Below are 23,135 nucleotides of genomic sequence, written 5' to 3' on the forward strand. Positions count from 1 at the left end.
AATGTCTGAAACGAGAGTTAACTCACCATATAAACGCGACAGTTCTAGCTCTTACGTAATGAATATGCGACCATTTGGACCCACGTTGATTACAGATATTTGTAAGGGCAAGTTTTGAAGTGTGCTAGTACGTTAGATAAGCCAATGGCCCCGATAAATCGTAATATGAAAAATCAAGGGAAGCAGTTTTCGAAAGGTAGCAGAAAGAATGACACAAATAGAGAACGACCCGTTTTTGCTAAAAATAAGCGTAAATGGGTTCCGGAGCACAAAGTCTTCGACGGTAGTGTACAAAAAGGTGCGTATTGCCTTGGGTAGTTAATTTGCATTTGGTTGTGAGTTTTTTTTTGAAGGATTTTTAAACGTAAAAATAATGGCCGTGGTCTTCCAAATAAGGTGTCTAATTGGTAAATGATGTTTTTATCCGCTAATTGTTTTCCATTATGTTTGCATTCCTGTACCTGCCTACTCCTCTTACTTAAACTGTTGCCTTTACCTATCCGTAGAACTGGCATCGAGATCACATGATTGGCAATATAATGTATTAAGTGTAACAGTCGATATCTACTGTATACCTAGGATTACGATCTGGGTGTTCTGCAATGGCTGATCGAAACAATGTCTTTCTCTCAGGACAGGGTTTTGCTTTTAAAAGGAAACAAAAAATGCAGTACGAGTACAAAAAGCTCCTCCGTAAGGAGCGGCTCACTTCGAGGACCAAAACACAGTTTCAAGATCAGTATCCAGACCACTTAAAGCATCTGTACCTGGCCGAAGCCGAGAAACTGAAAAATGAAGAGGAAATGAACCGACTGAAAAGGAGGAAAGGTCAGGAAGCTGTTTTTGAGGAAGACTTCGCTGAAGATGACACATCCAAGGCATCCAGAGCCCCAGTTCATCCAGAGCCTGCATCTCTCCAAAAAGATAACCGTTTCCCTACAGTAGGTCATTCAGGATCTGTTGAACCAAGCAGGTATGTCAGGTTGACATTATTTGGTCTCAGTGTTTGCCTTGTTATTAATGTCTTATTAATTGCACGGCAAGATGATGATTTTCAGACATTTAAAGATACATTGAGGGTTATAATAGGTGCCAAGTTTTTAACAATGCATTTATTTTTACAAGTACACTGAATAAAAAGAAAATGAGAAGAAAGACGTCTTATCAGAAGACCCAAGAAGAATATGAGAGGATCCGTGAGAAACGTGCCGGGAAAAAGGAGGTGAGGGAACCCAGCTGCCGCCGTGTTTGAAGGGGCAGTAGCTACGCTTCTCATTAAACGGAGAGGTGTCTACAGCGGCATTAAGACGCACAAGCTGAAAAGCCATGTTTGTTTACCTGCGTAGGCAGCCATGAGGAACAGAAAGCAGAGAGAAGATGCACTGAAGATATACAAGGAAAAGAAGCAGGAGAGATACAAGATCCTCAGCAGAAAGACCAGGAAAGGTCAGCCCAACCTGAATGCTCAGGTGGAATACCTGCTTCAGAAAATCCAGGGCGAAAGGAAATAACAGCAAAATGAAATGTGCAACTTGTGGACTCTTATGTGACTGTCGTACCTGAGGAAAAAGCAATACGGATTCAGCAGAATGGCTTATGGAAGATTAAAATAACTACACTTAAAGCAAGCTGAAAGGAACAGTTTTTACCCATTAAAAAGAATTGTCAGTATTACAGTAATTTCATGTATTTTTTTAAAATACACTTTGAGTTTAAGTAATTTGTGTTTTATGGATTTTCATATGGACATTTTCCTGTTACTTAAACTGCAAGTTTCTGAAACTTATTGTCAGCCACTTACACTCACTAAAGTTATACCTTAGACCTTAGTATCTTTATTGCGTGCGCGAATATATATATATATATTAGTTATCGCGCATATATATAGAATATAAAATTTCTGTGGTCTGTGGTACTGCTACTCATATTCCGTCCTGTACTTCAAAGCTTGCCATTGCGGGGGGGGGGGATGTTGCTGCCTTAGGTAGGTGGACGCTCTCATGCGAAGGTTTGCCCTAAAATATTTTATTGTAAAATGATTGTGTCCAGTAATGGAATGGCTGTGTGTTACCCATGGAATATAGTTAGACTGTTGTGAAGTTTAGCAGTAGCAAGTGATCATGTGACCACCAGATGCTGGTTGGTGTAACTTGCAGTATTGGTGTGGTAACTTCTGCTATGTACAAGTTTGATGGGTCCTGCCGCTCCTGTTGCCTTTTTATGAAAAACACTTGAAATTACACTGGGGCCAATAAGAAACTAAAAGCTTATTTTTCTGTGGAGTGCAGATATTTACTACGAATTTTATTTATTTGACACATCAGAGGACCGACAAAGTTGTTTGGGTAAAGGCCGGGACACGCTGGAAATCCTGTGCGTTTCAGCCCCGACAGCATGTATAGATTAGCGTCTTCCTTCGCGGTTAAGGCGGTTGCCTGCCTGGGATGATGTGAGGACGCTCGCTGCTGCACTTTCGGCCGCTCAGGACGTGCAGTGCGGACGCCGATCGCCCACCGCAGCCCTGACAGGTGCGAGGCGCGGGTCCGCCGCAGAGACACTGCGCATGCTCTGCGCGCCCGCGTCGCTATAGTTACAGCTGCCTAAATTAATGTAATCGGGGACCCTCCCCCGGCCCCAAACACACTGCATGCAGGACCAAGAGTGTTTTTGCGCTAGGCTCTTTTATTCAAAGTGCACCCGGGGCAACGGCCGGATTTAAACGCGTTCCGACGCTGGCCATCGTTTCATCCTCCCCACCTATAAAGTTTATAAAGTCTTGAACTTAAACGTCTGACATTTGCGCCGCTGAAAAGTGACTGACAACTTGCGTCTTTTCGAGTAAAAGTAACGGTAAGATCATTTACGGCTGTTTTGCATATTCCTGCTTGATGCGCGTATAACAATGTTTAGTTTTTGTCTTATTTTTCCTGTTGCTGTGAGAAGTTAAGTGGAGAGTGGGAAGAATAAATGCAATTATGAAGTTTTAACTAATCATGTTTCTGCGTGAAACTGTTTATGTTGCCTTCCACATTTTCCGCGAAGTGATGTTGTTATTATATGGCATTACTGTTGTTGGAAAAACGGGGTTTGCAAACTATTGTGTTGTTCCATTGAAAAGGTCAAATTCTCATTAGAATGAGAATCGATTTAAAATCGAACTCTGAGCATGTAAAACAAGCATTTTGTAAACAGGCTTTCTCCTGACACCTGTAGACTTAGAGCCTTAACAGTAACTATAATTCCATTTGAACATTTGCATTCTCTGTCCTTCACAGCAGCCTATTCTTTTTAACTGATACCAACGTTTCGCGTACCTGTATCGCTCCATCACACGGCAGCGCCAACCATTTCCATAAACAAATATATTCAAATATATCTAACACTAATATATGTCATTACTTTGATAAAACTTTTCCCTGGAAATATAGTTTGTATGCCACGAATACAACAAATGTAATAATAATTATTATTATTTTATTATTATTGTTATTATAAGAACAACAATGCGACCTGGGGTATAATACAGCCTTGTACGTATAGTTAGGTGGGCTTTGAAAAACAGAAAACGATCGCCCATGCCCCATTATAAATTTCTGCAGGACTACGTGGGTTTATCAAGTGCTCGGTAAGTTACACTTAAGGTACACTTCATGTACTCTTAAACTTTACTGAATGAGGAATAGGGATCGCAATATTCTTTAATGTAAGATCAGTTAAGATCCACTTTAATCTAAACAAAGGGTTTATTTCCACCTTGCGCCATAGGGCACCGCGCGTTCATTGTCTGCTTGATAGCCTGCTTGATAACTAATACACCCGAATACGTGACATGAAAAACCTAAATAGACGAAGTTTTTGATTTGTAATTGGCTTGTTGGTAATTTTGAGTTGTTAACCTTATTGCTCTATAAGATCCGACAGCCGTTCAAACCAACCTGAAGTCGCCTGAAGACAAGCAGTGGCAAAAGCCTCTTAAAATTCGCAAGTCTATTTTATTTTCCACTTAGAAGGTAAACGGATTAATGATACAGTGTTTCTAGAGGCCTGTACATTATTAAGATGTGTTACACTTTAGGAGGTAAAGTTTTGCAAGTTTTATGCATGATTTACGTTTGTCCAGTGACTGGCTCCAATCAGATTTAATTATGTAACTTTTAGAAATGGTTGAAATTCATTATGAAAATTATGAGCTTTAATAACAGTTTTTCTCCAACACCAGGGTGTGAACAGAAGACAGCCGTCTGGGCTAAAGTCCAATTAACTCTTGCTCCGATATTTCTTTGAAATTGTTCGTTTTTTAAACCGGTTATGTTGCAATAACACGCCACCTTAAACATAGCTTTTAACTTAACATTACCTAACTACATAACATGTGATTGCTGTTGAGGGCAGGATGTCCCGCTGCCCCCACCTGTAAGGGGGGAGGCTTTGGGCTGCCTTGGACCCAGTATGGAGTATATGCACTTGGAAAATGGATGGATGATTTCAGCTATAGCTACCGGAATATTTAGTCACCAGAAATCTGTTGTCCACTAAATAAAAATAATGGTGTTTTTTGTGAAAGAAGTTTTTCTGTACTGACATCCCATTGCGTAATTGGGTATCATTATGGTAACTGAGAATGTTAATTGTGTGGAAACTGAAGCGTAGTTACTTAATGGTGGAGCATCTGGGACTTTGGGCCGCCCAGCATGCCGGAGGTCAGCGGTCCTGCTTCTGCGTTTCGATGGTTTGGGGAGGGACAGCTTGCGAGACCACAGTGTGTGAAGTGCAATGCAGTGTCACACAGAAATGCGTGACTTCTGGGGTCCAGAACAAGGCGAACTCGCCCTATATTATAGAGTCAGGGGGTAGCACTGAGCACGGTCCGACAACCTCACTTTATGTTTGGGGTAGATTGGGGGAAAAGAGGAACTGCTCGGTCGAAAAACATCCCATCTGAGCCGCGTTGATATATTTATTTTTTAAAAAATAATTGTGTCGCAAGTTTTTACACCACCGTTTCCTGTTGAAACGCCGCTAACTGAGAAGTTGCAACTGACATCATGTGCTGGATGGTTTCCCTGCGGACACGTAACCTTTAACAAAGCAGGTGCTTTCCGTAAAGCCGTGATGGGGGCAGGAGCGCGAGGCTGAGGGCAAAAAGCTGCTTATGGCCGGATGCCGAGAGGGAGCAGCTGCCGTAAGAACCTGCATTTATTTCCCATTTTGTGTAGTATGTTGGGTATTGGGTGACTTGCATGTTTTTTTTTTTTTTTTTTTAATCTTCAACGTAAGTGTAGTGCTTTTAATTGGTAATTCATATTTAATTAAGGGGTAACATGAAAGTTTCTGCATTGTAGTAAATTATGCTGTTTTAAATGTAGCCATTTTTGTGCCAAACTTGCCAATCGTTTCATGACCTCAGTAGGTGGCCTGTTCTATAACGATCACAAGATTACAACTGTAATGTAAAATGCGTATTTCAAAATATACTTTATAGCTATAGAGAATCCGTATATCGCCTCTCCTGCCTAAGTAAAACAGTCTGGGCACGTTTCCCAAATTGTTAGCAACTTAATTGGAGCATGCAACTAAACTCTAACAACTATGTAAGTTGGTAACTGAAGCTTTTAGCCCTGTGGCTCTGCAGAGGGCATCTTACGGCGAGATCCGTCCGCCTGTGGAGGTACTGAACTTGAGTCAATCATGAACGATCCGGTCTTTCTGATCTTTTAAATGAGCGAAATGACCTATTTCAACTCACTGATTCGTTCATATTGTTCGCTGAGCGAGTCACCGTGTATTTCGTTCAGTTCATCCGCCACCGACGGGTGTGGGAAGTAAAGGAATCTGCGCGATCGAACTCGAGTCCCTAAAAATGATTTCCAGCCCCCAGCAGGGACGTACCCCGTGACTGGCGGCCCCCCGATCGATGGTCGCAGCGCTCCGGTACACCGGAGAACAGAATACAGTGACAGTGTGCGTTTAGTCCGGTGTAGGGCGAAATTTTGCCTTTTTATTGCCAAGTTTCTTGTTTCTTGAGAAAGAAGCCTAGAAACTTCTGTCATTTAATGGATTTTATTAACATTTAATAGCACCGTTCTTTTGAATATCCTACGTCAGTAAACTTTTCCAACATATCCATCCATTTTCCAAACCGCCTATTCTATTGGGTCGCGGGGGGTCCGGAGCCTATCCCGGAAGCAATGGGCACGAGGCAGGGAACAACCCAGGATGGGGGGCCAGCCCATCGTAGGGCACACTCACACACCATTCACTCACACATGCACACTTATGGGCAATTTATGGCCAATTAGCCTCAGGATGACTGTGGGGGGAAACCGCAGGGTACCTGGAGGAAACCCCACGACAACATGGGGAGAACATGCAAACTCCACACACATGTGACCCAGGCGGAGACTCGAACCCAGGTCCCAGAGGTGTGAGGCGACAGTGCTAACCACTGCACCACCATGCCGCCCCCCCCCACATATCCTGTTGTTTTTATTATTAAAAGAAACGATAATAAAAGAAGCCTTTCTGTTTAAGTTGTTTTATATGAGAATAGAATTTTAAGTTTATAGCCTCGAATCATTTTTGGATTACTTGATGTTGATTTCCTTTCGGTGGCACTGATTATTTAAAAATACAGAACCATTTATCTTTTTTTGGAAAACAAAGCTATGAATATGTGTGTTATCCATGGTTCCGTTGATTTGCATTATATTGTAACCACTGATAGCCTCATATGTAAATAGAAAGCTTTTAAGATGTAAGTGGTCATTTTTGAAAGATGGTCATGTCTTTCCATCTGTACCTGTAATTGGTTTAACGTAAATGCAAAATTGGCTTCCGGCATAAAATTTGTTAAATCTCCCGCTTGTGACCCATCCACGTGTGCGTGCGGTCAGACATCGTAAACACTGCGTTTGCCGATTCCCTTCAGCAATTACGGCGTATCCGTGGCCTTTTGTCATTTATTTTTTTATTTATTTGGAGGGCCCTTTCTTTAACCTGTCTTTCTTCCTTTCATAGGCTTCGTCGACTAATTAAAGCAGTGGTTGCTTTAATTTGCGTATTTAGCCGGCGCCGATGCACCTTTGCCTGAACCCTGAGCTGCGGTGGGTTTTCTCATCGCTGGCGACGTTTTGTTCGGTGTGACTGTGGGTGAGGATGCGTATGTTTGATGGGGATGCGCTAATGTCAGCGTCTTGGAACAGGCGAGGACGTGGGCATCGCTTCCAGGCCGCGTGAGGCGAAGTGACCGGATACGCGGCAGCATGGCGCACAAGTGCACGAGCGTACATGCCGGCAGAACCGCCAAAGCCACGCAACGGGCCGGGGAACGGGGCAACGGGCCTGGCTGTGACCACCGGTGGGAGAATCCCAAGACCAGAAGCCCTGGACATGTGGCCATGCTGGAGAAGACACGGGAGTTCTTTCAGATCTGTGACATAGAAGATAAAGGATTCATCACACGGAGGGACATGCAGGTACTGGGGCAGGGGATTCATCACGCGGAGGGACATGCAGGTACTGGGGCAGGGGATTCATCACGCGGAGGGACATGCAGGTACTGGGGCAGGGGATTCATCACGCGGAGGGACATGCAGGTACTAGGGCAGGGGATTCATCACGCGGAGGGACATGCAGGTACTGGGGCAGGGGATTCATCACGTGGAGGGACATGCAGGTACTAGGGCAGGGGATTCATCACGCGGAGGGACATGCAGGTACTGGGGCAGGGGATTCATCACGCGGAGGGACATGCAGGTACTGGGGCAGGGGATTCATCACGCGGAGGGACATGTAGGTACAGACATGGGGCAGGGGATTCATCACGCGGAGGGACATGTAGGTACAGACATGGGGCAGGGGATTCATCACGCGAAGGGACATGCGGGTTCAGACACGGGGCAGGGGATTCATCACGCGGAGGGACATGCGGGTACAGACACGGGGCAGGGGATTCATCACGCGGAGGGACATGCGGGTACAGACACGGGGCAGGGGATTCATCACGCGGAGGGACATGCGGGTACAGACACGGGGCAGGGGATTCATCACGCGGAGGGACATGCGGGTACAGACACGGGGCAGGGGATTCATCACGCGGAGGGACATGCGGGTACAGACACGGGGCAGGGGATTCATCACACGGAGGGACATGCAGGTACTGGGGCAGGGGATTCATCACGCGGAGGGACATGCGGGTACAGACACGGGGCAGGGGATTCATCACGCGGAGGGACATGCGGGTACAGACACGGGGCAGGGGATTCATCACACGGAGGGACATGCAGGTACTGGGGCAGGGGATTCATCACGCGGAGGGACATGCGGGTACAGACACGGGGCAGGGGATTCATCACGCGGAGGGACATGCGGGTACAGACACGGGGCAGGGGATTCATCACGCGGAGGGACATGCGGGTACAGACACGGGGCAGGGGATTCATCACGCGGAGGGACATGCGGGTACAGACACGGGGCAGGGGATTCATCACGCGGAGGGACATGCGGGTACAGACACGGGGCAGGGGATTCATCACGCGGAGGGACATGCGGGTACAGACACGGGGCAGGGGATTCATCACACGGAGGGACATGCAGGTACTGGGGCAGGGGATTCATCACGCGGAGGGACATGTAGGTACAGACATGGGGCAGGGGATTCATCACGCGAAGGGACATGCGGGTTCAGACACGGGGCAGGGGATTCATCACGCGGAGGGACATGCGGGTACAGACACGGGGCAGGGGATTCATCACGCGGAGGGACATGCGGGTACAGACACGGGGCAGGGGATTCATCACGCGGAGGGACATGCGGGTACAGACACGGGGCAGGGGATTCATCACGCGGAGGGACATGCGGGTACAGACACGGGGCGGGGGATTCATCACGCGGAGGGACATGTAGGTTCAGACACGGGGCGGGGGATTCATCACACGGAGGGACATGCAGGTACTGGGGCAGGAGATTCATCACACGGAGGGACATGCAGGTACTGGGGCAGGAGATTCATCACACGGAGGGACATGCAGGTACTGGGGCAGGAGATTCATCACACGGAGGGACATGCAGGTACTGGGGCAGGAGATTCATCACACGGAGGGACATGTAGGTACAGACATGGGGCAGGGGATTCATCACGTGGAGGGACATGCAGGTACTGGGGCAAGGGATTCATCACGCGGAGGGACATGCAGGTTCAGACACGGGGCAAGGGATTCATCATGCAGAGGCACCTGTGGGTACTGGGGCAAGGGATTCATCACGCAGATGGTCATGCAGGTTCAGACACGGGGCAGGGGATTCATCACGCAGAGGGACATGCGGGTACTGTGGCAAGGGATTCATCACGCAGAGGTACATGTGGGTACTGGGGCAGGAGATTCTTCACATGGAGGGACATGTAGGTTCAGACATGGGGCAGGGGATTCATCACATGGAGGGACATGCAGGTACAGACATGGGGCAAGGGATTCATCTCGCGGAGGGACATGTGGGTACTGGGGCAAGGGATTCATCATGCCAATGGACATGCAGGTTCAGACATGGAGCAAGGGATTCATCACACGGAGGGACATGCAGGTACAGACATGGGGCAAGGGATTCATCACATGAAGGGGCATGCAGGTACTAGGGCAGGAGACTCATCACGCAGAGGGACATGCGGGTATTGGGGCAAGGGATTCATCACATGAAGGGACATGCAGGTACTAGGGCAGGAGATTCATCACGCAGAGGGACATGCGGGTACAGACACGGGGCGGGGGATTCATCACGCGGAGGGACATGCGGGTACTGGGGCAGGAGATTCATCACATGGAGGGACATGCAGGTACTGGGGCAGGGGATTCATCACGTGGAGGGACATGCAGGTACTGGGGCAAGGGATTCATCACGCGGAGGGACATGCAGGTACTGGGGCAGGAGATTCATCACACGGAGGGACATGCAGGTACTGGGGCAGGGGATTCATCACGTGGAGGGACATGCAGGTACTGGGGCAAGGGATTCATCACGCGGAGGGACATGCAGGTTCAGACACGGGGCAGGGGATTCATCACGCAGAGGGACATGCGGGTACTGTGGCAAGGGATTCATCATGCAGAGGAACATGTGGGTACTGGGGCAGGAGATTCTTCACATGGAGGGACATGTAGGTTCAGACATGGGGCAGGGGATTCATCACATGGAGGGACATGCAGGTACAGACATGGGGCAAAGGATTCATCACGCGGAGGGACATGCGGGTACTGGGGCAAGGGATTCATCATGCCAATGGACATGCAGGTTCAGACATGGGGCAAGGGATTCATCACATGGAGGGACATGCAGGTACAGACATGGGGCAAGGGATTCATCACGTGAAGGGACATGCAGGTACTAGGGCAGGAGACTCATCACGCAGAGGGACATGCGGGTATTGGGGCAAGGGATTCATCACGTGAAGGGACATGCAGGTACTAGGGCAGGAGATTCATCACGCAGAGGGACATGCGGGTACTGGAGCAAGGGATTCATCACGTGAAGGGACATGCGGGTACTGTGGCAAGGGATTCATCACGCAGAGGGACATGCGGGTACTGTGGCAAGGGATTCATCGCGCAGAGGTACATGCGGGTACTGGGGCAAGGGATTCATCACGCAGAGGGACATGCAGGTACTGGGGCAAGGGATTCATCACGCAGAGGGACATGCGGGTACTGGGGCAAGGGATTCATTATGCGGATGGACATGCAGGTTCAGACATGGGGCAAGGGATTCATCACGTGAAGGGATATGCAGGTACTAGGGCAGGAGATTCATCACACGGAGGGACATGCGGGTACTGGGGCAAGGAAGGGGACTGACCTGTAGGTCAGTAGGAATTATAGGATGTACCAAAGCAGCCCACTCTGCGCTAAATGGTATCACTGTGTCTTTCTGGGATATCAGATTTGCCTCAAGGGAAAAAGTCTGACCTACCGAAATGGATGGGGAAATTCTCCTTAAGGACAGGAAAAGTTTATGGAGAGTGTTTGTGGAGTATTTGAAAGTTTTGTACTTAAGGTAAAATCTCTGGATATGGCTGAGAATTAAATTTTTTTGGCTAAAGGGGAATATTATAAATTATAAAAAACAAATTAGCTGAACTTTCTCTTTGATAATTGCTTTATCCCAATACAATACCTTAATGGTTTCTGGTGGAGAGTGAATGAATGGCGATTATCCTTTTAGCTGGAGTTACCTCAGCTAGCCTTTCTGAGAGAGAGAGAGAGAGAGAGAGAGAGAGTTCATTATGGCTGAGACTGAGACTCTGCTGGCTGTGTCAGTGCTTATTTCAGTCGCTGGGTCAGTCTGTCACCATCATTTGTTGTCAAAATTGTGCATTTACCACATGGCTGTTAGCGCTCAGACATTGTCGTCACTTTTCTGCTGTGAATAAGATGTCCTTAGATGACTCATACTTACATTTAATTTTTTATTTAGCAGATGCTTTTATCCAGAGCAATATACAGTTTTTGTTAACGCAGGGTCAGATCTCCAGTCCCTGGAGCAAATGGGGGTTTAAGGGCTTTGCTCTGGGGCCTAATGGTGACATCGTTCTGCAGACCTGGGATTCGACCCAGCAACACCTGATTAAAGACACAGCATCAGAAGTTGCTGAGAAACCCAGTGCCCTGAATATGTGTCTTTTGTGTTCTGCATATATGAAAATGGGACTAGAACTGCATTTTCTGGTAAAATATGAGCCATTCTGTAAGAACTGAGGGTTGAGTTTTGCTGATCGAAACCCCTTTTGTTTTTTGAATAAACACAGAGCAGGGGGTGGCTGGCAGGACGTTGATGCAGGGGGGCGCATTAATTATGCCTGTACTCACACATGAAAGAGCGGGTGGGCATGGACGAGGGATCCGCACGTGGCAAGTGCACAGCACACCGGGGGGGGGCCCTCGTTCGGTCGCTTTATTGTGCAAATGCATCATCACTGGAGTATTTTGCTGCTTTGTGCAGCTGCCTTTGATGGCGCTCTCGGACGCACTCCCTTGCCCTCCCGCCTCTGCGTCCGCAGTAAAGCGGGTCGCCGGTCGCTGATGCCGGCCTCCTCTGTCTCATCGCATGTCCAGCAGCAGGCGGCAGCTCCCATTGTCCTTACACTCTATCATCGTGTAGTGTATCAAAATAAGTGACTAATTCCCTAAAAATGTTCTGAAATGTGTTCTCTCATTATGCCAGTGCTTGCTGCCAGGCTACATGCTTCACCATGTGACCATTAGCAGCCGCAGATGCGGCACTGAATCGGCAGGTTGTTCCGCCTTGGGACTTTTATGGGTTTGAATTACAGCATACTGGACATTAGGGGTGGGCGATATATCAAATATACTCAATGTATCACGGCTTGTTCCATGTGCGATGTGGTAAATGACTATATCGTTAACAGCGAATACAAATCATCACGTTTAAGATAGGCAGAAAGCATGTACTTACCTTAAGAGTTTCGCTTCTCTGCCCGCTCAAAGCCGACAGCTCACCCCCCCCCCCCCCCCAAAAGACACTGATAGCGCATGCGTGCTTTTCTACTAGAAGCATAGCGAAGTGAAGGAGCATAGAGAGAAAGGTGAGCACTGACGTGATTTCAAATACGTTAATTTGAAATGGAAGGTGACGATTTGATTCCCAAGAAAAACAGCACGGGTCCTATTATTCGGCAGTGATTTGGATATCGCAAGGAAGACATTGAGCAAAACACAGTTATCTGTAAAATTTGCCGCAAGCCCATTGCCACAAAAAGTAGCAGTACCACAAACTCGTTTCATCGCCTGAAAAGCCATCCACTGGAAAACGAAGAATGCATCAAACTCTGTATGTCCCATCTGCACCTACACCAAATAAAACACAAAAGGAGCCCATGGCAGAAGCAAATGACTCTGGCGGCTTTGTTTTCTAAATCAATCCCGTACGACAAAAAAAAAAGTGCAAAATGGAGAGAGATCACGGACGCAGCAACAAAACGTATCGCCAAAGATATGGTCCCAGTTAGCACAGTGGAAAAGCCCGGTTTTAAAAAACTCATACAGACACTGGACCCAAAGTATCAACTGCTTAGTCGCAAATTTTTTGCTGAGATGTATATTTCAGTGCGGGAAAAGGTGGCTGACCAACTAACACATGTGAGCCACTTCGCCGCATCTGCAGATCTGTGGTCCAGCAGAACTTGCAAGCCTTATCTTAGTTTAACAGTTCATTACATCCACGAGTGAGAGCTGAAAGGTTTGTGCCTCGAAATGAGTTTTCTCCCAGATAATCACACCAGAGAGATTATTGCACAGGGGCTGAAAGATGCTCTCATGTCATGGAACTTGTCAGAAACTCCTCAAGTGTCACGACAGATAATGGGGCTAATATAGTCAAAGCTGTAAGCATGAATGAGTGGACAAGACTACAGTGTTTTGACCATCGATTATATAGCTTTTTATTATTTTTTTTATCATTAATAAAGATCACTAAAACGGCTTAATTATTTGTCACACACAAATAAAAATTGTATTTCATTAGTACTGAATTTCATCAGTTTGTCACCATGCTTTGCTTTGCGGAATGAATGGTAAAAACGAACAAATACCAGAAACTAATAAAAAAAATTACAGTGAATCAAGTCCACAAGGAAATGTTCCTAAATCTCAAAAATTTGGCACAAAAGTATCTGTGTGTGCCTGCAACCAGTTCCCTATCGGAAAGGGTATTTAGTACCAGTAGGAATAGTTCCATGCCACCAGGCATCACTCAAGCCGGAATAAAGTATTTACTGTATTAAACTTTGGTTTTAATTAATATTTGCTAATTAAATTTCAGGTATCGCGATACATATCGTATATAACTTCAAATTATCGACATATGAATTTTTAGGTCATATCGCCCAGCCCTACTGGACATGCAGCTGGCCTTTTATTTGGGGGGGGGATATAGTAGTACAACCCAATATATTGGTTCCTACAACAGATCTTTTGCAGTATCACTGTTTATACTGCTGTCAGAAGCAGCACCAGCACCTGCCTACCCTTTAGGCTCAAATTTTAGAAATTGGACTGCGGCTAGCTAACGACAGCCTTGGAGGCTTAAAGAGTGACATGTCCGGAGTGAGGGGACAACCATAATGTTCGGTGGGTTTAAGAATCTAGTGGAGAAATGGCGACCCCTAAAGGATAACTGGTGCACAGCTGAGCTGAATGTACTGGTGATGTATTTTAATGCCACATATGTGCTTGCTCCATGCTTCCCCTGTCGCCATTGCAGTGCGGTCAGCGGCAGGTCTATGACAGAATAACAAACAGCAGTTCTCGCTAAAGCATTCATGTGTCCTCAGTGTTCGTTAGAAAAGCTGTATCTCTGTGAGATGTCTGTCATGATCCGGCTCGTCGGCTCCTCGTGTGTGCCACGCGCCCTGATTACCCTCGTGTGTGCCACGCGCCCTGATTACCCTCGTGTGTGCCACGCGCCCTGATTACCCTCGTGTGTGCCACGCCCCCTGATTACCCTCGTGTGTGCCACGCCCCCTGATTACCCACGTGTGCTTCCCTGATCGTCTCCAGCTTTGTCCATTTACTTTGATTAGTCCTGTCTTATTTAAGTCCTGGTCTTACCTGTTTCCCTTGTCTGTCATTGATGTCAGTTGCCGTCAAGTGTTTCTTACCCCGAATCTCCCTATTAAATCCCCGTTAGTCTTGTATCCTGCCTGTTTGCCTGCTTTTTGATCGCTCTCTGAGCCGTCCGAGCCCCGATCGCCCATCGACCCTTTCCTGGGCGTGACATTGTCAATGGAGTAAAGATTTTCTTACACCTTACAAAAAGTTTGAGAGTCGTTTCGTTTTAGTCATTGTGTGGTCGCTTTATATGTTTTTTTTTTAAACATAGGAAGTGTCATGCCCTGCTCGTCGGCTCCTCCTGTGTGCCACGCCCCCTGCCTACCCACGTGTGTTTCCCGGATTGTACCCAGCTGTGTCTGATTATTTTCAATCAGTCCTGTGTATTTCAGTCCGTGTCTTACCCGAGTCCTGTGTCCGTCATTGATGTTCATTGATGTTCGTGTGCGTGAGATCCTCGTATTCCCAATTAAACCCCGTTCGTCCCGTATCCTGCCTGCCTGCTTCGTCCTTCCGCTCCTTCGCCGCTCTCCGCCGCGCTCGCGCACCACGTCCCGTGACAGGAAGGTTTCTTGGGCTGAAAAAGGTTTGAGAGTTTTGTTTTTGACTTGAATCTAACCCTTCATACATATACTTTAGTAATCAAATCACACACAGTTTCAGAATGTCTCACTTATTATTTCGCAGCACCTCTGAAAATAGGTTTTTGAAAAGTACATGTTTAAAGTTAATTTGAACAAAAAAAATAGAATAATGACATTCTAAATGGTCTCAGATTTTTTGTGCTGATTTGTGCTGAATAAAAGCATTTGTAGCACTTTAGGATAAATGTATTTTATATATAAAATATTTATATGTAAAAATATTTTTAAAAATGTCAAGGCATGTCAGACTCCAAAGGTTTAACTTGATACAAGACAGAGCAACATTTCCGTACTTTTTGTGTTATTTGTCTCTCTTTGCTTTATTGGATCTTCTGCTTTCTTCTGTTCTGTTCCCAGTTACAGATGTTTAGGGGCAGCCAGTGTGTAGCCAGAGAGAAGCGGAACCAGCCTCTATAGCCCTTTAAGTTATTCCAGTATCACGAATATCCAAGTTATGAGCTTTCCAGGGGTGTCCCGGTGATTGAATAAACAAGGGTCTCCACCATCGTCTGTCATGTTTCTCGGGATTTTCATAGTCATGTGACATGCTTAGCATTTTTCCCGTTACATGCTTAGCCAGGCGCGTTGGGCTGTTTCAGAGGCTACATGCTTAGCCAGGCGCGTTGGGCTGTTTCAGAGGCTACATGCTTAGCCAGGCGTGTTGGGCTGTTTCAGAGGCTACATGCGTAGCCAGGCGTGTTGGGCTGTGTCAGAGGCTACATGCTTAGCCAGGCGCGTTGGGCTGTTTCAGAGGCTACATGCTTACCCAGGCGTTTTGGGCTGTTTCAGAGGCTACATGCTTAGCCAGGCGTGTTGGGCTGTTTCAGAGGCTACATGCTTAGCCAGGCGTGTTTGGCTGTGTCAGAGGCTACATCCTTAGCCAGGCGTGTTGGGCTGTGTCAGAGGCTACATGCTTAGCCAGGCGTGTTTGGCTGTTTCAGAGGCTACATGCTTAGCCAGGCGCGTTGGGCTGTTTCAGAGGCTACATGCTTAGCCAGGCGTGTTGGGCTGTGTCAGAGGCTACATGTTTAGCCAGGCGTGTTGGGCTGTTTCAGAGGCTACATGCTTAGCCAGGCGTGTTTGGCTGTTTCAGAGGCTACATGCTTAGCCAGGCGTGTTGGGCTGTTTCAGAGGCTACATGCTTAGCCAGGCGTGTTGGGCTGTGTCAGAGGCTACATGTTTAGCCAGGCGTGTTGGGCTGTTTCAGAGGCTACATGCTTAGCCAGGCGTGTTTGGCTGTTTCAGAGGCTACATGCTTAGCCAGGCGTGTTGGGCTGTTTCAGAGGCTACATGCTTAGCCAGGCGTGTTGGGCTGTGTCAGAGGCTACATGCATAACCAGGCGTGTTGGGCTGTGTCAGAGGCTACATGCTTAGCCAGGCATTTTGGGCTGTTTCAGAGGCTACATGCTTACCCAGGCGTGTTGGGCTGTTTCAGAGGCTACATGCTTAGCCAGGCGTTTTGACCTGTTTCAGAGGCTACACGGCGAGCTACCCCTCACTGCCGATGAGCTGGAGAACGTCTTTGACACCTTGGATGCTGATGGCAATGGTTACCTCACCCTGGAAGAGTTCTCCACTGGATTCAGTGAGTTTTCTCCTTCATCAAATGTTTTGTTTTATTTATTTATTTATTTATTTATTTATTTATTTATTTATTTACATTTTTTGTTGTTTAAATATCTAAAATGTATAATTATGGCCAATTTTTTTTGTCCTATAGTTATTATTGTTATACTAGCATTGCTTTTCATGGAAATGAAACCAATTACCAACCAGTTATCCTGTCCACAGTAACCAGGTATCCAATAAACTGGTTGAAGCTTACCCCAAGCAGAATAAGGCAGCCCCCCCCAAATGGGATACCAGAGAGGATGGGATTGGTAGGAGGTCCAGACCCCCCTCCAACTGTAAATCTCATGCGTGTTCAAAACATTTGTGAGGATTAAGGCACTTCTATTAGTTATATTATGTGATGTCGTGATGTGCTACTTTTATATCACTAATTTTTATCTGTACAATCGCATTATGGTGGGAGTCATAACACAAAAATATTTGGTGCAGTACTTAAAACAATTTTGAAATGTAATTGTTTGTAATGTTTTGTCAAACTATGTTATCAAAGCATGTACTTAATGAAAAATGTTTGGGGAACTTGCCAACTACTGCAGTGCATGATGGGTATGATATTTGGACGCGATTTATCTTTCATCATCTGCAACTCCTGTAACTGGCGTTGGCCGGCCCTAGGTGTGAATTTGGGAAGGGGGTGGGGGGGCATGCTCCATTCTTGGCCCCGGGGCCCAGTGTGCAGTTGTTCCGCCAATGATGCCAGTCCAACACAAGGTGTATTTAAAGCAAAAAGTTTTCATTGTAGGTTAGTAGCAGGAAATAACCTTTCAGCGGCATATATAAGGAGCAGCCAGGCCCATCATCTACAATAAGAATGACTACATCAGTTCGTGCGGGTGACACACTTGGCATGTCCACCTCCCAGGTGAGTTCCTGTTTGGGCGCCGGGTCTCCATAAAAGACCTGTTTTACCAGCACCAGGGTGAGCAGAAGTTGGCAGACAATGATGAAGAAGAGGAGAAGAGCTTCGGCCTCCTCCTGGAGAACCTGGGGGCCAGCAACGTTTTTGAGGAGTAAGCATGGATGGATGGATGGATGGATGGATGGATGGATGGAAGCCTACTGCTTGTTTGTCATTCCCTCTGCCCCAAGACTGAGGGGTGCATGAGTCCTTAGTCCTGGCTTTTGACCTTTAAAGGTCAGGCCTCCTGGGTGTTCTCTCTCAGTACCAAAGGAAAACCAGGGCTGATCAATTGTGAGTACGCAGGACTTTTCTTCCTTAAATATTTTACAGCACATGATCGAGTTTCTCTTCAAAAGCTGCTATTGTTCAGTGTAGATTAGTGAGGAATGTCAGATCAATCCTATTGACCCCCTGCTCCATCTGGACGGCCCAGCTTAGCTTGCAAAAACATCCCAAAGACATTAGATCACCATTCATTGATTTAAATTCTTCTGCCACGGTCATCGATGTGGTTCATGCTGCACGCTGTGTTTCATGACGGAGGATTGTGTTGTGGAGTTAAAAGCGACAAGAGGAGTGGTTCCTTTGACTCTCGTTTCCTGGTTTGCGGTTAAGTGTGTACATTTTTATATATATATTAAATGTATAAAAGGTATTTTATTAATCATTGGACTTGTATTCTAAGAAATTAGGTACTTACCTGCTTCATGTATTTTAATAGTGGTTCTTTATAAACAATGCATGTGTATCTCCCAGTTCCCTTCAGGGTGCTTTTAGCTGAGCTTTAGTCACTCCAGTTAAATGTAACCAATATCAAAACAGTAAGTGTTAGAAGCAGCGCCAGCGTGCAGTGAACCTCCCTGGCCTTTGCCAGTGTTTCTGACCCATTAATCCTGCACTGGCTCTCGCCACAACAAAACCACAACTTCCATCCGGCAAAAAGAAGATTAAAATTGCCATGTTGTCAGATTTTTTTGTGTATTTAGTAATTGTTCATGTTTCAGACAAAGCAGTTGTCTATTTCATTGAAGACTGGTGGTGCCAGAACCACAATAATGGCTGGGAAAATACCAGTATACATTGGGACTCACAGGAAGAAGGGTTGAATGACTCTATATGTTTAACAAAATACAGTCTTTAGCTTTTTGTGTTTTTTTTTCAAACATACTAATGCAACCTGTTCGTTGTCTCTTCATCATTCTTGACATCGTGCTTCAGCCTGAGCCACTTTCTCTTCTTCCTCCAGCTCCTCCAAGGTGTACAACCTGTGGACTCGGCTCCGCCGTGACGAGCCGCACCTCCTGTCCAACTTCGAGGAGTTCCTGGCCAGAGTTAGTGTCCAGCTCAAGGAAGCCAACCAAGAAAAGCGGGAGATGGAAAGTGCCCTCCAGAGGTAGGTGCATGGAGTACATTGGGGTCATGCTGTCCCTCAGCAGCTCTCAGCCAATAGGAATTTAGCGTGGCCCTATTCCATAGCAGCATCCCATTGGCTATAATGTTTTAAGCTGTTGCTACATGATGCTTTGATAGAAAAGAGGAAGTACTCAACTTGCAGAATCAACATTGGCTTTGTTTTCCAAGCTGAGGACCATGTGTGTGGGGTTTGGTGTATTTTATCTCATTAAGGAAACGCATGATATATTTCACAAGAAAGAGGACGTGGTTTTCAGATGGAGAAGTACACTAGTAAACATTGGGTAATTTCAGCTTAAAATGACTTCTTCATGCAAGTAGATAGTTATCAGATAACAGGGCCCTGAAACTCTTAGAGCTCTTCTGTTAAAATATTTTTCTGTATTATTATATTGGAGTCAACCATATGCAGGAGTCTGTAGCATTAGGTAGCGTCCCATAGGGGAAGGAGACCTCGTCATTACTGCTCTTTCCCAGTGACCTGTTTACCGGTAGAAGCTGGCCAGCCAGCCTCTCTCATTACCAAGCGAACTGGAGGCTCCTAAGGATATCTAGGTAATGCTCTGCAGAATTCAGCCTGAGTCCTTTTGGCGTGACCAGTTAATCTGTGGGAATCCATGACTTTCTCCAAAACGTGTGACATTCACAAGACTACTAATTCCTTTGCTGTTCCCTTTGCTCTGTATGTGGTTCAGCAAACGTTCAAAAGACACGGATTTGTTGAGTCACTTAAATAATAGTGTTCCTTGCAGTTTTTAAACTTCCTGCTGCTGTCAAAATATTCTACCAGTGTTATGCCTCTGAAACCTGCACTGTCAGAAAAAGGTAAAGCCCTAGGACAGTTTTTTGTTCTCCAAGGTACAAGCAACCTGAATGTATCCCCAGTGGTACAAAGATGATAAAGCTGATGACACATAGGGCAACTTTTTGAGCAATGTAGCCAGGCAGTTATCAGCCAGGTGAGATAAAGGGCAACTCATCCGAATCTGGATAATCGCAATATGTTGCCCACTGCCAATCTAACTCTTTCAAATAGAAATTTGTTAACCCAATATCAATGGAAAACTGTCCAAGCAATATTGCTCAAAACGTTTCCCTGTGTATCCCTGTGCCTTAAAAGGTACATTTGCCCACAGATAGGGTACAGTCGGCAGACCCTTGAGGGTACAGTCCCAGGGACAAGAAACGGTACCCTCAAGGGTACACAGTGTGCAATTTTAGGAGACCAAATGAGGCGTTGTGGGTTGCCTGCTCTCTCTGCCCGTCTTTCATCTCAGTAATCTGGAATTCGGCATCTCTGCAGGAAAGCAGCCACTCATAACGATGAACTGCAGCAGCTGTACGAGGAGATGGAACATCAAATCAAAACGGAGAAGGACCGCATCCTCCACCAGGTCCAGGTGCGCCCCGCAGAGGTGCCTGCACCGTGTTGGTGTTCCCCCCCATAACACCCCATATCATTGCTCTTTGCCCCCTCCCTCTGTGTCTCGCCCCCCCCCCCCCCCCAGGACTCTGAACACTTCTTGTACCGAAGTCAGAACCTGGAGCAGAGACTGTCCAGCAAGGAGCTGGAGCTGGAGCAGCTGGTTCAGAAGCAACGGAGGGTGAGTGATGTGTCTCCCAGATATGAAACCGTGTTCCCCGGGCAACCATGCCACTGCAGCGAAGTCACAAAAAGCTTCCAGAAGCATCTGTCTACAGGCCTCTGGCCACCAAGTCCGAATTTTTCATATTTGTTTTTTTTTAATTCATCATCGTTACGTCCAGAGATTCTGCACACTGGGTCTGTTGCCTTGTATTATTCTGTAATTGAAAAAATTTTGCACTATGACACAAAATGGGGTCATCAAGCAGTGAGGATGAGTTTGTGGTCCTCTCTCTGCTGAGCAGGAAAAAGGAGAAAATATTGGGTCCATCCAATACTGAGTAGTTGTCAAGAGAAGGAAGAATTTCACCCGCTGATACGGGAACTGTGGAATTATCCAGATCATTTCAAGTCGTACAGTATATCAGAATGTCAGTGGTCCAGTTTGACACACTGCTAACAAAACTGCAATCGTATTCAAAAGAAGGCAACCAATTTCCATGATAAAGTTGGTCCTGAACAGCGGTTGGCTGTATGTCTAATGCAGGGACACACACACACACACACACACACGTATGTGCACATCACAACAGGCATTCCAACTTACAGTGCCTTATGGGTGACTGGCAGATCTTCAGAGCATAACCAAAAAGCGCAATGGGTAACCTTAATTCACAATATTGAATATATTGAAGATTAGTATGAAATACCATAGTTACAGCTGCACTCCCCATCATGCTTGCATACATACAGTACAGTCAAGTGTGTTGTAAAGATTTATTTTATTTTTACTCAACGTTTTGGAAATGTATGTGAAATCCAGCATGTACTTTTGCACCGTTGGTTTGCATGTTCTGGCGTTTGTTTATGCGACAGAGATAATTATGAATATCCAGCATATAATTATGTAGCAGCGCAACATCTGGCTAGTGTCTGAAATGTGTGAGCCGCTGTCTGCCCTTAGGGGCTGTTCTGTGTCGCAAACACTATATAGTGAGCGAGTGAGTGGACAAGTGGGCGATCCAAATGCAGCATTCCATGACCTTCTAGGGCTCCCCTATTCAAATCCGGCCTTCGATTCCAAATCCAGGCCTTGTTTTCAGTTCCCCCTGGTAGTTTAATAATTACTGGTTCTGATTGGCCACAGGCTTCACACCCGGCTCACAGGTAAAAGGAAGGCTGGGAAATCAGCAGGGCTCGGCTCTTGAGGACCGCGGTTTGAATCGCCCTGGTATAGGACTCGGGGGAGGGGGTGGGGCTTAGCCAGCCTGCTCTCTCCCAGCATGCTGATTGGTCTTGTGAACCTCCATGGCGAAAGTAATCAGAAACACACCTGTAGTTAGGATGGTAACACAAAAGCACAATTGCTGTAATTCCAAATGCGTGTAACAATATTAATAAGCCATTTTAGTTTGATTCTTAGGGGTAAATTCAGAGTCATTGTTCTCCTTAAAAAGAAGCTCCAATAAAACGTTGTTCTTGCATTTCTTAAAATTCATATTAGTGTGAAGATTCACCCAGAATCCCTTGTTAGCGAGATGCATTAAAAGGCTTCCGTTGCTGCTTCTCGGCACGTTTCCATTGGTGTGACTGGGCCGGGGGTCGTCCGCGTGTGCACAGCTGGAGCGGGAGTGCCAGAACCTCCACTGCGAGCAGGAGGAGACACGTGTGGAGAATGTGAAGCTGAAGACCACCAATGAGCAGCTGGCATGCGAGTTGGTGCACGCGTCCAAGGAGCTGAGTCTGGCTCAGGAGCAGCTGGAGGTGCTGCAGCAGGAGGCGACGCGGCTGCAGGAGGAGCGAGAGATGTGAGTCCCCATCCATCACGCGAAAGACCTGCTTACTCGTATGAAATGCCCCCTTTAAGGGATCTGGGAAAACAGTCCATTATATCCAAAGTCCGTTATATCCAGAGTTGCTGTATGCCCAGAACACAACTACAGGACACCATTTACTCATGCCACACCCCAGGAGACACACTTGTGGTATAGATTATTATATTGTACATGCAGTAATCCAACTTTACCTGACTGTTGGAAGTATATATGGCCTATAAGTGGTTATACATGTACGGTACAGTAGTAACCTTGACCTCATTGCTTACTGCATCCCTCCAGCTGCGAGCGTCGTCTGGCGATGCACAGCGTGTCTGGTGATGGACAGTCACACAGACCAATCAGTGTTGCCTGCTGTTACGCCATGCCTATTTATAGAGCATGACTATTAATAATCCCGACTACGATCTGCACTGGATATCACTGGCACGCCTTGTAGGCGAAACCTGCATGTCCGTTATAGCCAAACAAAACTACAGCTAAAAGTGGCCCTGGGGACTGAATTGTTT

The 23,135-nt window shown here is 46.5% G+C and overlaps 2 protein-coding genes across 26 annotated transcripts in view; both read left to right on the forward strand.

The window, feature by feature from the left end:
* The first annotated feature begins 63 nt into the window (after window positions 1–63).
* On the forward strand, window positions 64–2,991 carry ccdc59 (coiled-coil domain containing 59). Its single transcript, XM_049021455.1, has 4 exons — window positions 64–298; window positions 634–973; window positions 1,126–1,222; window positions 1,347–2,991. Exons 1-4 carry the CDS (start codon window positions 145–147, stop codon window positions 1,509–1,511), a joined length of 756 nt encoding a protein of 251 aa, XP_048877412.1. The 5' UTR covers window positions 64–144; the 3' UTR covers window positions 1,512–2,991.
* The window catches only part of LOC125746747 (EF-hand calcium-binding domain-containing protein 4B-like), a 35,974-nt gene continuing 15,548 nt past the window's right edge, over window positions 2,710–23,135 (forward strand). Inside the window, exons 1-9 of one of the 25 annotated variants that reach the window (XM_049021153.1) lie at window positions 2,714–2,850; window positions 7,018–7,103; window positions 7,203–7,475; window positions 16,734–16,845; window positions 17,755–17,902; window positions 19,040–19,186; window positions 20,510–20,606; window positions 20,715–20,810; window positions 22,412–22,599. In XM_049021153.1, the coding sequence (XP_048877110.1) occupies window positions 7,263–7,475; window positions 16,734–16,845; window positions 17,755–17,902; window positions 19,040–19,186; window positions 20,510–20,606; window positions 20,715–20,810; window positions 22,412–22,599 (1,001 nt within the window). In that variant the 5' untranslated portion in view covers window positions 2,714–2,850; window positions 7,018–7,103; window positions 7,203–7,262. Of the gene's footprint in view, window positions 2,851–3,536; window positions 3,626–4,716; window positions 5,183–7,017; window positions 7,104–7,202; window positions 7,476–7,506; window positions 7,516–7,546; window positions 7,556–7,586; window positions 7,596–7,626; window positions 7,636–7,706; window positions 7,716–7,746; window positions 7,756–8,135; window positions 8,156–8,265; window positions 8,286–8,575; window positions 8,596–8,930; window positions 8,951–8,970; window positions 8,991–9,010; window positions 9,031–9,050; window positions 9,071–9,186; window positions 9,196–9,560; window positions 9,581–9,901; window positions 9,911–9,930; window positions 9,951–10,021; window positions 10,031–16,733; window positions 16,846–17,754; window positions 17,903–19,039; window positions 19,187–20,509; window positions 20,607–20,714; window positions 20,811–22,411; window positions 22,600–23,135 lie in introns of those variants that run through there. The other 24 variants (XM_049021163.1, XM_049021146.1, XM_049021174.1 and 21 more) reach the window with 24 other exon arrangements.

This window comes from Brienomyrus brachyistius, chromosome 1 (genome assembly GCF_023856365.1).
Source record: "Brienomyrus brachyistius isolate T26 chromosome 1, BBRACH_0.4, whole genome shotgun sequence".
In the NCBI taxonomy this organism is placed as follows: domain Eukaryota; kingdom Metazoa; phylum Chordata; class Actinopteri; order Osteoglossiformes; family Mormyridae; genus Brienomyrus; species Brienomyrus brachyistius.